Source organism: Ambystoma mexicanum, chromosome 3p (genome assembly GCF_040938575.1).
Source record: "Ambystoma mexicanum isolate Mex_15411 chromosome 3p, UKY_AmexF1_1, whole genome shotgun sequence".
NCBI classification, from domain to species: domain Eukaryota; kingdom Metazoa; phylum Chordata; class Amphibia; order Caudata; family Ambystomatidae; genus Ambystoma; species Ambystoma mexicanum.
This window is the reverse complement of record NC_090925.1, coordinates 763,124,233-763,138,519: the sequence shown is the minus strand read 5'-3', so window position 1 is coordinate 763,138,519 and position 14,287 is coordinate 763,124,233. Positions and strand designations below refer to the sequence as shown.

At 49.4% G+C, this 14,287-nt stretch overlaps 1 protein-coding gene across 12 annotated transcripts in view; it reads right to left on the bottom strand.

Annotated features, from left to right (window-relative positions):
- The window catches only part of GREP1 (glycine rich extracellular protein 1), a 72,509-nt gene that overhangs the window by 32,534 nt on the left and 25,688 nt on the right, over window positions 1-14,287 (bottom strand). For 9 of the 12 annotated variants that reach the window (XM_069651679.1, XM_069651685.1, XM_069651689.1 and 6 more), the window contains 8 exons: window positions 13,331-13,381; window positions 10,558-10,602; window positions 9,626-9,682; window positions 5,361-5,405; window positions 4,446-4,502; window positions 2,783-2,821; window positions 2,034-2,090; window positions 1,521-1,565 (listed from right to left, as the gene is read on the bottom strand). In XM_069651679.1, coding sequence (XP_069507780.1) covers window positions 1,521-1,565; window positions 2,034-2,090; window positions 2,783-2,821; window positions 4,446-4,502; window positions 5,361-5,405; window positions 9,626-9,682; window positions 10,558-10,602; window positions 13,331-13,381 — 396 coding nt within the window. The remainder of the gene's footprint in view (window positions 1-1,520; window positions 1,566-2,033; window positions 2,091-2,782; window positions 2,822-4,445; window positions 4,503-5,360; window positions 5,406-9,625; window positions 9,683-10,557; window positions 10,603-13,330; window positions 13,382-14,287) is intronic. The other 3 variants (XM_069651687.1, XM_069651690.1, XM_069651688.1) reach the window with 2 other exon arrangements.

Here is a 14,287-nt window from a genome sequence, read left to right as displayed (position 1 = left end):
GGGGGACAAGTGCAAAGGAAAGGTTAAGGCAATTGATGAGAGAAAATTAAGTACAGACAAAATAAAATAGGCAAAAATAGGACGCAGACAAGGAAGAGACGAGGAAGACTATATAAAGAGACTGAGGAACGAACAGGAAGTGCAGATGATGGAAATAAGAAGGGGCAGGAAATACGTGGGGAATAAGGTGAGAACATTAGTGCAAAGAAAATAAGGATGGAACAGGAAGAGTGGATAAAAGGAGTAAGAGCGGATACGTATTACAGAGGAAAGAGTAACATAACTAAACGTAATACAGGGAACAATTGAGAGGAAGACAGGAAGTACAGGAAAAAAGCAAGGAAGGGAAAGGATGGGAGCCAAGGGAAGTACAGACGAAGGAACAACAGAATAAAACAGCAATAAGGGAACCAGCAGGGCGAGGAAGTAGCTAAGGCGGTAGCAGAAAGAGCAAATGAGAATGGAGGAGAGACTACACAGAAAGGAAGTGAGGAGACACAGCAGTGATAGAAATAAGAAGTGATCGAGGGAGACTGGTAAAAGAAGTCAGGAGAGAGCAGGCGGTGCTGAGCAAGAGAAAGACACATGTGGGCAGAAGGTCACAGGAGGGACAGCGGAAGGGACGCCAGAAGCAAGGAGAGAGACAAGAAGAGGTTGCACCGAGGAAGCAAGAGGGAGAATGGAACAGGAAGCTCAGACGGGAACCGGTAGTGCAGAGAAAGAGTGCGAGGAGAGAAGAAGGGGAAAGCAAGTGAGGATGGAAAAGATTCTACAATGAAAGGATGTGAGGAAACAATAGTAAGTAAAGTGGAAGGGAGCCAGGTGAGGACACACATTAAACATGAAAAACACGCAAAAAGAGCAGAAGTGGGCAAGAGGATGGGGCAGGTAACAAGGCACAGGATAAGGAACGGAGAAGCAGAGAGCAAGAAGGAGAAAAGATGGCGGCAGGAGTGGAGCTGGAGAAGGAGCCTGGTATAAGGAAAGGGAGAACAGGAAGAAGAAGAAGAAAAGGGAGAGCAGAGAGTGAGGTGGAAGGAAGCAGGAAAAAGTAAAGTGCAGAGCAAGAAAACAACGAGAGACGAGAAGGTACACAAGTGAGGGGGCAGACAGGGCAGGATAAGCAAGTGACAGTTTAGTAGACGAAAGGTACGGGCGATTGATAGGAAGGAGAGGAGAGAGAAGCAAATCACGGAGGCAAGAAGGAAGACGAAAGCACTCGATGATGGGGACAGGGCAGGAGTGAAACAAAGAGCACGAGACATGTGAGAATAGAGTGCAGTGGGCAAAGGAAAGAAGACGAAGAGAAGGGCGTGCATAGGAAGAACGGGAAGATGACAGGTACTACAGGGTAAGAAGGGAGGAATAACAAGGACACACTAGCTGGCAATGGAGGACAGAGGATACAGTACAGAAGCAGAGGTAGAAGGCACAGGAGAGATGCCGTGGTGGAGAAGTGGGGGCTTCCCTTCGCCATGAGCTCGGCTCAGGGGCCCGCTGAAGCGAGACAGGCCACTCACCTGCTTTGCCTGGTTTAGACCCCAGCCCGGTGCCGGCTCCTGCACCTGTGCCAGGGAGAGAATGCAATGGGTGACAGCAGGAGACATAGGCCAAGGAGGGGCGGCTAAGCGCCATGATAGGCTGGTGTAAAATACACAGTGTAGTGAATTCTGTAGGCTAGACCCTGGGGCGAGGCCCGTATGCAGAACATGCACTCTGAGGGGACTTGCGTATGCACCGCATAGAGGCCAACAGAATCATTTCTACCAAGTTGCCCGGTGTAACTTTTGATTTTTCCATTGTAAGTATGGGCCTACAAGTCTCAGTATGCAATGCGAAAAAACCGGACTGGCTCGGGGTGCCATGCATGACACAGGGCAACCTTCCAGCTATGCATAATAGAGTCTGTTATGATACAGGTAGAGTAGGCCCTGGGGCGAGAGGTTCGCCACTTTAGGGTGGTGAGGCCAGTGGAATAGGGTAGTGGGGCATGAGGCAGGTAGTTTAGCCTATCATGTGACAGTGGGACTTACCATTAGGATATCCCTGCTGGGGGGCAGTTCCCTGGTAACCATTTCCAGCTCCGTAACCTGCCGGGCAAAGAAAGAGAAGAGTAGGAGGTAAGCAGAATGTGCAGGAAGTGGTCCAATATATGACCGGAAGTGCAGCTCTTGACGTTGATGGCACCATGAGTTACAGAGGAAGAAAGCGAGGAGAGGCTAGGAAGCCGGGAGGAAGGGAAGAGGAAGTGTAAAGAGGAAAAAAGGGGGCAATACTAACTTCTAGATTAGGGAAGTGACGAGAGAGCAGGAAGTCGCTAGAAAATGTGAGAAGAAGAGGACACAGAAACAAAGAAACCTGAGAAAGAATTTAAAGGAAGTGACAGGAGACAGGAACTATCCAGAAAAAAAAGTGTGAGGAGGACACAGGAACACAGAAACCTGAGAAGAATGGAGATTAAAGACAAACGTAGTGTGGGGAGGACATGAAACATGGTGCAAAGAGGGGCTGGAAGAGTAGGACAGGAAGTGACGGGAAAACACATCAATCAGTAAAGAGAAAGGAAGGGGGACAAAGAAGCCAGAAGAAGGAAGTGGTGACAGAGGAGGAAGTAATATTGATGAAGGGGAAGAGCAGAGAAGAAAGGAAGGAAGCACAAAGGAGGAGGGGGACAGCAGAGGAAAGAGGCTGCAAGGAAGATTATGGGGTGGGTGATGAAGACGGGGGCTGCCGTCTCACCTGTAAGACCCAAGAGCCCATCAAATTGAGACAAGCAACTCACCTGCTTTTCCTGGCTTAGACCCAAGCCCCGTTCCTGCACCTGTGATTGTAAGAGGAAATACAAAGAATGATAGCATAAAACACAGCTGATTCAAGAGTGTGTACATTCATTAGCAGGAAGCGCTGTACATCTGGGGACCCAAGAGAAGCTTGAGCCAGCATGGGTCAAAGGAAGGGCCACAGCTCGACCAAGCTTCGAACCACTGCTTGACCAAGGAATGGGCCGAGGAGCACCCACAATAAAAGGTAAGTGAAACAAAAGGTTTCACTCCATCGATTGCGCATGCAGGCACATTTAACATGCGCTATGCGCTGGATCAGCTGTTCACTGCCTTTCCAGTACTCCAAGCAGGGCCGGCCTTCAGAACCTTCAAGCTATCCCCCTTTAAAAGTTCATACTCTTCCGACCTAGCCTATTCCGGGTAGAAGTTGCTTTAAACAATCTATTATCGTTAGTGAAAGGCTTAAATGTGTCCCACTTAGCATGATCGCCCACCAATCGTCTTGTGACAAACGTATGTGCTGCCCTATATATTTGTCCAACCTAGTACTTCACTTTTGTACAGTCCACCAACAGATGTCGAATTGTCTCTAGGTTTTCTGGAATGTTACAGAATCTGCTGCAGCTCTGGTATAAGGCCCCCCGCCCCCCGCCCGACCCACTCCTGAACACCCGCCCTCCGTCCCCCGCCCACGACTTTCGTTCCCTAAACTTCTCTTGTGGGCAATACATTCAAAGGGATTTGCATGAAAATCCTCCTATAAGACTTCTCCAGGTATTTCCGCAGGTACCATGAGGTGTGGCTCATCGGCTTATTTCCATTTTGAACGTTTGCACACACCTTTTAGGCCGTGCACTGGATCTAAGGTCTTAATCCCGTCCCACCTCCACATTTATTTCTTGATATCTTGTGGGTTTAAGATTAGCCCCGCCTCCTCGCAATCTCCTTCTCTGCAGGTCTACAAACACCCTTCATTCCACTTAACCAGTTGAGCAACATCTCCCGGGTTTTCAAGTCACGGTATAACATCCTATCTTTACAGGGATATGTTCCTGGCTCGGCTTGCGTTTTCCCCTCAAACCAAGCCTGATATCTGGCGCGTCCCTCCCCAAGAATTCCCAAGCTTCCCTAACTCTAGGTGCTGTAGAACAAATTGAGCACTGACGGCTTTAAAATATGCAGACATTTGGGCCTCATTACAAGTATGGCGTTAAGGCAACAGCGGTGCCGGTATCGCTACCCGGCACCATTGCTATCGTACCGCCATACTACGAATTCTGCTCGCGGGTGACCTTGCAGCCACCCACGACCAGAACATGATGGTAATAACGGTACCGGTGCTACCACCCTCCCCATTCCCATTGAGCCCTATGGGGCCGAATGGGGATGGGGAGTCCCTTATTACCGGCACCAGCGAATTGGCAATTACTGGGTCCGCCAAACTCGGCATGACTCGGTAATTGCCCATTCGCGGTGGGCGGATTTTTTTGCAAGTTTGGAGGTAGCCTGCCTGTATTACAGGCATGGCTACCTCCAAACTTGTAATGAGGCCGTGTTGTGCTCGAGCGCTGAAGCCTTTAGAGTGAGCAGGCCTGGCATGCCTGGCTTATAGTGCCTGTGTGATGAGGCCTGTGTGAGAAGCCAGTCACGTGCGGGTCTTACCATTAGGGTACCCCTGCTGGGCGCCAGCTCCTTGGTAACCATTTCCAGCTCCATAGCCTGCAAAAGAAAGACAAGATGTCGGTCTCGTTCACTACGAGGGAACATAGAAGACGCAGGAAGTGCCACGAAATATGACAGGAAGTGTGCTCTTGAAGTTGACTGGCAACATGAGCTATAGGGGAAGGAAGCGTGCGGAGCACAGCAGGCAAAGGGCAAACACTGGGCGGAGGAGGGGCAGTACGGCAGATGGGGATAAAAAGACAAACAGCGACAGTGAGCAAAGAGGCGAGAAGCAGAGGACAAAAACCACAGAGGAGGGAAGAGATGTCAGAGCAGGATGTAATAATGAAGAAAGGGGGAAGAGGGGAAAGTTTCTTGAAGAAAGGGAAGAGTGGAGGGAGTTTATATAAAGAGCAGAAGGCAGAGGAATGCGCCTTCAGGGTAGGTCCTGGGTGCTCGCTCGTGCCACCAGTAAGACGGTATCGGCTCAAAATACAAGGAAAGAAATTGCTGAATGTGCTGCAAAAGATATCCTGGCTTCCATTACACCTAATAAGATCAGTGGGGGTTGTGGATGAGTCCCCCGCTCCCCTTGTTCGGTGTAATGGGCTCGGGAGTTGCAGGGGTGCCCCCCGTTTCCATTACATGGATGGCAGGGGCAATACAGTTAAGAAAAAAGAAAAGAAATAGAAAAGGGATAGAGGGAGTCGGCGGCACACACAGAAGAGTGCCGGCAGAAGGTAAGTATGGAGGGAAAGGGCAAGCGGGTATGGAGATGTGGGCAAAAGTGATCTATGTGATCATTGCGCATCCTCGTTTTTGTATGTGACTTTTTTTTTGTACGCATTTTTAGTGGCACAGTGATCACATAGATCCGGTAAGACTTAGTCTAGGAAATCGAGATGAGCGCCTCACCTGCTTTACCTGGCTTGGACCCGAGGCCGGCACCAGCTCCTGCACCTGTGAATGGAAGAGAAAATACAAGTAATGCAAACAGGAAACATGTGGTGGGATTACGGGCAATTTATTGGTAGAGGACGCTGTAGAACAAACTGGGAGGTGAGGGCTTTAAAAAATGCAATGTGATAATGATGATGCTTGTAAAGACAAGATAGACTGGGCCTCATCATGAATATGCTGTTATCTGATGTTGGGACCTGAAAACATGGCCAGCCATGAGAGGAGGGGCTGGTAGAGCACGGGACCAGAAACCTGTAGAGGGAATAAAGGAAGGTTGCAGATCTCCCTGTCTCGGTGTGTGTATGTACTTGGCGTGCAAGGCCCGGGCCCTTGGCGCCCCAGTGAGGTGAGGCCAAGCAGGTCACAACAACTGGCGATGAGGTGCCACGTTCTACGCGGTGCAACAACCCAGGACTAATCACCCGCGTAGGTACCAAGAAGCAACACGGACCAGAGATGGAACCGCTGTCAAGACAGCGAGTGCAGCCGGACCAGAATGGGCGCTGACAAAGTGAGCCGGCAAACTCGACCTGCGCAAAAGGAGGGTTGCGCCACAGGACCTGCATCTAAGAGGCCCGCAAGTGAGGAGGACCGGACCGGCGCAGCGACACCACACCAGAGCACCAGGGAATGAGCACCAAGCCCGCTGAACGGCGCATGCGAGGAAGTGGCCAGGGGAAGGCACCATCTGCACCCCAGCGGTGAGGAGATCCGCTACACGGCTGCAAGAGAAGAGCGGACGGAGGCGGAGGAGGCATGCAAGTACGCATACCATCCAGCCCACGTGTGACCAGCACACACCACGTATGACAAGTGGAGGTCACACATAACAGGTGGCAGCCGCGTGTCACATGCAGCTAGAAAAAAAAACGAGGAGAAAGAAAGGAGGAACAGCAGCCAAGGGCACGGCCCTGGGACACATACCTTCCACTAAAACCACCAGGGAAGTGCTCGACCCATAGAACAGTGGAGGGACCATCCTCATGCCAAACAGCCCAGCAGACCAAGGGAAGTGACAACCACACTTGCACGCGTGCACCATGCACAGCAACACAGCACGTGCTCACCAATTGGCACCAAAAGCACAATCCACGAAACAACGGGACAAATAAATGGAGTAGGCCCACCACAAGCACAGCAGGCAAAGGAAGGTGAAGCAAACAAAGAAAACGACACCAAGGGAGCACACACAAATAATCCAAAGGACAGAAAATAAACGTACGGCAGACGGATAAGACCCGCAGAGGGCGCTAAAATTAGGACGCCAGTAGGGCTCACAATTTGGAGACGGAAAGTGCACTGCAGAGAGTGTCTGTAGCTGGGACACGTCACACCTAACAGGACACACCGTTAAGCGCGCACCCACACTTCGAAACAACATGGCAGGAAGCAATGAGATTGGAAGTAAGGCCAATAGACGACAGAGAGGCAGAAACGTAATCTGCATGCGAAAAGGGAGATAGTGAGGACCCAGAGGTAATAAGAACACTGGAGAAGGCGAACGGAGCGACAAACAGAGAGACTGCCCAAGGAGGGGGTCACAGGAGAGACTGCCAAAGGAGGGGGTCACAGGGGAAACCTGCCAAGGAGGGGGCCACAAGAGAGTTCTCCCAAGGAGGGGGTATGGAAAAGAGGGGGTACCAAATATAGGGGGAGGTAGGAGCCCTGCCACTGGCAACAAAGAGACTTCCAAGCTGTGAGACGGTACCCCTGTGTGCCGGAGGCAGAACCAGGACTGCTGGAGGCAAGTCTACCTAAGGGAGAGGAGGACCCAAAGGAATGCCGTAGAAGGGAAGGAGAGCTGCCGGGGAAGACGAGTAACCCAGTGGGAGAGCTGGTGAAAGAGGAGACCGACCCGGGTAGGAGGAGCGAACAGAGGCTGCTAGGAAGACATGCTGGGGTGAGGAAGACCCTACGTAGCATAGCAGCTGGCACAGAGAAGCAGCGCCCAGCATTAACCGGCAAGCAATGGAGGTTTAACGAACAGAGGGAGCCACCACTAAGGAACCAGATCACAGGCCAGGAACAATAGTTAGCAGGACACAACCATGCCTGCCCAGAAAGTCAACCAGCGACTGGGCATGAGGCAGCCACCCACAGAGACTCCCACGGTCAAGCCATTGAGACCAACAAGACAAGAGATTTCAAGGAAGTTCATCCACATCAACAAAGCAGTACAAGCAAGAGCACCCACAAATGCAACAGGCCAGAGAAAGCCCAGACAATGGCTCCAAGTGGCAAAAAAGAGAGAGAGGGGGGCAAGAGTCCGCACAGGCACACCCAAAACACAGAAAGACCAGCTACCAATCAAATATGCCCAGTCGAGTGAGCGGACAAATGGGGCACGACATCCATGCCCCGAGGCACATCACCATACACCACAGCACGCCCAAGCCAATGGGGGAAGAAGGGCTGGACAATAAGTGTCCCCATACACCTTTGGGAAAAGGCTGGACTGTAGAAGCGGCACTCCTAAATTTGACTGTGACCAAGACTACCCCTCCGGAGTGCAAAACACAATGCCGTCAAGGGAAGGTCACAACGAGACTATCACGCGGAAGAACAGAGCACCTCCCTTCCTGCCCTTGTCCTTGGCTTCCCTCTTCTTCCCTTAAGGTGGTTCTTTCCTTAAGGGAAGAAGAACACTCTACCCACAGAGGATAAGCAATCAAAACAGTATAAGGGACTGGCGTGGAGGCAGCATGCTGTAACGCTGGAGGCGCCTCAAGGATAGCAGGCGTGGAGGAGGGGGTACCTACTGCTCGGAATAACAGACAAAATAGGGACAATAGACTGTGGGGCAAGTGCAGGCAACCACAGGGTCCTCCCAGCGGAACACAGGACCACAACATCCCCCGTAGCCAGCACAGCCACTGCCACTGATCAGCGATCCGCCAAGCAGGAGCAAGAAGCAAGAGCAGGCCCCAGTTACCAAGAAGGCCACGTGCAGCACAGGCAGGTGTATCAACAACACCATCGGTCTAAAAGGGGTGCCAGCAAGTCTAATGGGCTGAAGTCACTAACAGCCACCACAGTGATAGAGGGATGCCAGAGGCCTCGACTACGCAACCAGCATGCCTCAGGCTGGTACCACCACAAATCCTGCTACACATGCTGCCTCCTCTCCGACCGCCATGAGGCCACGTGACAAAAGGGCAGCACCTGCACCTCAATCTACGACTATGATGAAACTCTGGATTATCACTATGACCAAAGCGCGGGGCGATATTATAACACAAGCCTCCAACATGACTACAACTCACGGACAGCACAGCATGTGCACTGGGGGGCGAGGGGATTGGAAAACAGACCTATCTCCCAGCTTCAAAAGAATGGTCTACAACAGCGGCACCCAAAGGGCACGGCCGCCAGCGCAAAGGACGAGGGAAACGGAAAAGAGAAACACCTGAGCAGGGTTGCTCAGTAGGTTGCCAAAGACATGGGGCATGGGGCTAAGAGTTTGAAGAGACAGAAAAAGACCCAAACAACGACTCTGACATTGAAGGGACAGAAAGAGAAGGAGATCGGCAACAACAAATGCCAGGAGCAGCTGGGTTGAAGGAAAGGGCGCACAGGCTGAAAGGCTGCGAACGATGCCAAAGAGGACAATGCTAAGGGGAAATCAGTGAAAGGGAACAAGACCAAGGCGAATACCACAACGGCCTGCGGAACGCAGGAAAAGAAAGATCAACCTCTACAAAGATGACAAGCAAGGGGGAGGTGTTCAGACCCGAAAACATGGCCAGCCCACCTTAAGGAGAGAACCACCTTAAGAGAAGAAGAGGGAAGCCAAGGACAAGGGGAGCAAGAGGAGGGGCTGGTAGAGCCCGGGCCCAGAAACCTGTAGAGGAAATAAAGGAAGGTTGCAGATCTCCCTGTCTCCATGTGTGGTTGTACATGGCCTGCAAGGCCCGGGCCCTTGGAGCCCAAGTGAGGTGAGGCCAGTATACCATCCAATGTTTACGGGGATATTTTCCTGGCTCGGCTTGCGTTTGGACCTCAAAACCAAGCCTGAATTATCCAGCTTGTCCCTCCCCAAGAATTCCCAGGCTTCCCTAACTCTAGGTGCTGCAGAGAAAATGGAGCGCAGAGGGCTTTAAAATACGCAGTGAGACATTGTGTTGTGCTCGAGCCTGTAGAGCGAGCGTGTCTTGCATGCCTGGCTTATGGTGCCTGTGTGATGAGGCCTATGTGAGAGGCCAGTCAGATACGGGTCTTACCATTAGGGTACCCCTGCTGGGCGCCAGCTCCTTGGTAACCATTTCCAGCTCCATAGCCTGCAAAAGAATGAGAAGATTTCAGTCTCGTTCACTGCGAGGGTACATAGAAGGCACAGGAAGTGCCACGAAATATGACCGGAAGTGTTCTATGTAACATGGGCTATAGGGGAAGGAAGCGTGGGGAGGACAGCAGGCAAAGGTCAAACACTGGGTGGAGGAGGAGGTGGTACAGTAGAGGGGGATAAAAGGAAGTGTCCAACTACGACAGTGAGAAGCAGAGGACAAACAGCACAGAGGCAGGAAGAAATGTCAGAGCAGGATGTAATAATGAAGAAAGGGGGAAGAGGGGAACGTTTCTTGAAGAAAAGGAAGAGTGGGGGGAGTTTAGATAAAGAGCAGAAGGCAGAGGGAAGCGCCTTGAGGGTATGTCGTGGGTGCTCGCTTGCCCCACCGGTAAGATGATATCGGCCCAAAATACCAAAAAAAAGACTGAACGTGCTGCAATAAAAATCCTTACTCCCATTACACCGAATAAGGAGAGCGGGGGTTGTGGAGGAGTCCCAGGCTGCCCTTGTTTGGTGTAATGGACTCGGGGGTTGCAGGGGTGGCCCCTGCTTCCATTACATGGATAGCGGGGACAATAAAGTTTAGAAAAAAGAAAAGAAAAAAGGACCCGGCAGCGCCAGTTCCGACCCATGTTAGTGGAAGGGGACCGACGCCGCAGGGATAGAGGGGAGTAGGCAGCACACACAGAAGTGTGCCGCCGAAAGGGAAGTAGAGAGGGAAAGGGTAAGCGGGCAAAAGTGATCTATGTGGTCACTGCGCGTCCCCGTTTTTGTATTTGACGTTTTTTGTTGTCTGCATTTTTAGTGGTGCAGTGATCCCATAGATCCGGTAAGACTGTGTTGAGGAAATCGAGACGAGCGCCTCACCTGCTTTCCCTGGCTTGGACCCGAGGCCGGCACCAGCTCCTGCACCTGTGAATGGAAGAGAAAATACGAGTAATGCAAACAGGAAACAGGTGGTGGTATTACGTGCAGTTCATCGGCAGAGAGCGCGGTAGAACAAACTGCGAGGTGAGGGCTTTAAAAAATGCAATGTGATAATGATGACGATGCTTGTAAAACAGACAAGTTAGACTGGGCCTCATCATGAACATGCTGGTATCCGGAAGACCATGTGGTATTTTAAAAGCCACTTAAAAAAAATACCACCTACCTATATATGTGAATCACCTGGGTTATTTACCTCATGTGGTACACAAAAATTGTTGCATGGGTTAGACAATTCATATTTACAGTATGCAGTGTTTTCTATGTACCCCAGGTTCTAAATAATTCATGCTAGCCCAACTCATAATTCGGTGGTGTTTTAAAAATAGGGGATAATTTAAATACCATACGTTTTTACCATCATCTCCACGCTCAGAATAAGTCATTTTCTGCGTGTGTGCTGGGGCCTATAGAACAAGTCGGCTACGCATGTGCGGCAGGGCCATCTTAAGCACTTTTGGGGCCCTGGCTACAGACATCTTTGGGGGCCCCCTCCACCAAACCAAAGGAATTAAGTGTTCAAGAATATCTGCCCCCACCCCTCCTGCCACAATCACAACCCATAGGTTGATTTGCTGCCTCACAACATTCAAAATAAGGAAGCTTACTCCCTTTAAGTCCCCTTACCCTCTTCATTCTTGCTCAAATCAGAATGATAAACAAATACCACTTGAAGGCCAACATTATCAGTCTATAAAAAGGTTACTTCTGTTCTAGCATAGATTCAGGAGACTTGTTATCTATAGAATCCAGGAAGGTATCCAGTCTGTAGTATTAATGCAGGACTGTATTTAAAAGGTACATGTAACCCAGAATAGACAGATAACTCACATTTGCTGCCTTAAAGAATGCAACCGTGCTCAAGCATGGATAGAGGAGACCAATTGGTAGGAAGGAGAATACTACACATTCCATAGCATGGATAGTGGATGCAGATTAGAAGCTACCAGCAAGGTGTCTGTATCCAGACAGACTGAGATTAGAAGTGGGACATGGTTTTCAAATAGTGTTGCCATTAGAGATCAAAAGAATAAAGTGCCCGTGATGTGCAATATATCAATGCTCACTATTATAGTGGAAGCAACACTATAGCCATTGAAACCACGAGTGAGGCTGTTTTGAAGATTATACCCTGAGTAGGAAATCTCTCTGAAGGGTTCACCATTTTGAAAGCTTTAGGGACTGGCCATTTTGAGAAGCTAGACAATACAATATTAAATTAGATGCACAACATTACACACACTGGTTATGGGTGAATCTGGGAGGTGTGCCAACTCTGCAATTACTGTATTTGAACTCTTTCATTACCAGTTCTTACTATGAGCTAAAATAATCTAATTTTATAAAACTGACTTGGGAAGTACACCAATCACATTACCAAACATGACCGTTTTTAAAAACAAAATATTATAGAAGTGTGTAACACAGAATGATTCTAGCTTAATTCTCTCCATCATCAAGAGAAGTATAAAAGTATCAACATACCAATCAGAATGATTTATCAGATTTAATCTGGGATAGTCTTTTGTATTTTAAAGCTTTACATAGTTCCAAAACACTGGCTTGTGAAACTGTCATTCATAAACATGCAGAAAAACCTTTGACTTTTACAAAACTGCCAAGCGTTTTTTTTGTGTCAAATGAGCAGACTTTAAAATATGCTTGCCCGAGTCCTGCACCATCTGTTCCGCTCCCTTCTGTCTACCAGCCCTTCCACTGAAATGGCCTACATAAGAAGAAAGATCAAGTAATGGGCTAAACTATGCCACTAGTATGCGAGGAGGCAAACTTCACAGAAGACAGTACAGTAATGTACGAGAGTGATGATTTGACCAGGATCACTGTATTGTCTGCTGGCAAAGCCAGGATACAACCATGAATGCTTTGGTTTCAAATTTGGATACTTATTCATCTCTTGGACTAACAGTTTATGCTCATCATTGGAGGTGATTGTCTAGGTTTTACAACACCCCATCTGAACAAACCAATTTCTAGACCTTCACCATAAGGATGACATGTTTGTTTTTATAGCAACCCTGATCTGGTTCAGGTACATTGCTGATAATAGCACCTGTTGTGCTGCAAGACCAAGTACATACGCAGACAGGTATACACTTCAGACATAGGAAAGGCTCGGCCAGCTTTACAGGAATGTGCTGTTCTGATCTTGTATAGGAACATATATCTCTGCAATGAGTGCCTAACACACTGAGCTAACCTTTGAACCATTGTGGCACTCAATTTACCAATATGTATTTCAAATTTGGCTATTGCACATGATCAACATAATTCCTGCAGGAAGGAAAGATTGCTCCAGGAGTTGTGCCGCAAGGAACAAACACACAAACGATATATACCACTGGGAACACAGAAAGCATATACATGATTCATTGTTTGAGGCAGATTGTACTTGCCAAAACAGAGAGGCAATAGGTTTAGAGCCTCAGTACCATGCCATCAAATATCCTGATGTGTGCTATTTAAGTCTGGTGAACAAAGGAATCTTACTTCTTTAGATCAGGCAGCCTTGTGGGGACCCCTCCAAGGTGGGGGCCCTTGGCAAATGCCCCTTTTGTCCTCCCATAAAAACGTCTCTGATGTGTGGCCTGTGTGATGAGGCCCTTATGAGAGGCGAGTATTATGAGGCGCTTACCGTTCGGGTACCCCTGCTGTGCTCCCTGGTAACCGTTTCCTGCGCCATAACCTGCCAGACAAAGAGATGAGGATTATGCCATTGGCCCAACGCGAGGGTAAATAGCGGGGGCGTGAAGTCATACAAAATGGAGAAGGATGTGTGGCTCTAGGAGTTGGTGGGAGACAGGAATTACAGACAGAGGAAGTAGGGGCTAAAACCGGAAGTGCAGATAAGGATGGGAAGGAAGGAACAGGAAGCACCGAACGAAAATGAGTGTGTTAGCACTAAGCCTCGTGCTCTCGTGGCCTCGTGGCGCAGTGGGTTGTGCACCTAACTTTTGTTTCCAGTACAGCGTAGTGTGACACAGTCTGTATAACATACACAATGACAGAACAGTTCAGACACGAATAGACACGAATAGACACTTCTAAACTGTAGGGTGAATTTTGAAATAGGATACACATAGGTGCTATATGTGTCAGGCAGGGGGTAAAAACGAGAAAGGACGGAAGGGAGGCAGAAGAGGAAGGAGAGCGTAAGTAAGTAAGAGAAGGAGCAAGGAAGGGGGAGCAAAGAAGGGAGGAAGGAAGGAAGGGAGGGAGCGGGGGAGGGGAGTGAGGAGGAAGGGGCCAAAGGGTGTCCAGCAGATGGAAAAGAAGAAGAGGAAAGCAGCAGCAAGCAGAGAGAAAAGAAGCCAGGATAAAATTGGAAGTTCTATGAAAGAAATGGGAGGATATGAAGGCAGGCGGGACCATGAAGTCAAGAAATAAAGAACCGGGATTACAATGTAAGGGGAACAGCATGCATTGAGGGAGGGGAGGGAGGAGCAGGGAACAGGGAGTGCAGAGAAAGGAGGGCGCATAAAGGCATGAGGAAGGAACAGGCATAGAAGAAGGAGAGCAGACTGGGGGCAAAGCACACAGACGGAAAAGAGAAGGAGGAAAGAGGAGGTGCAACCGTAATAAGGAATTAAAG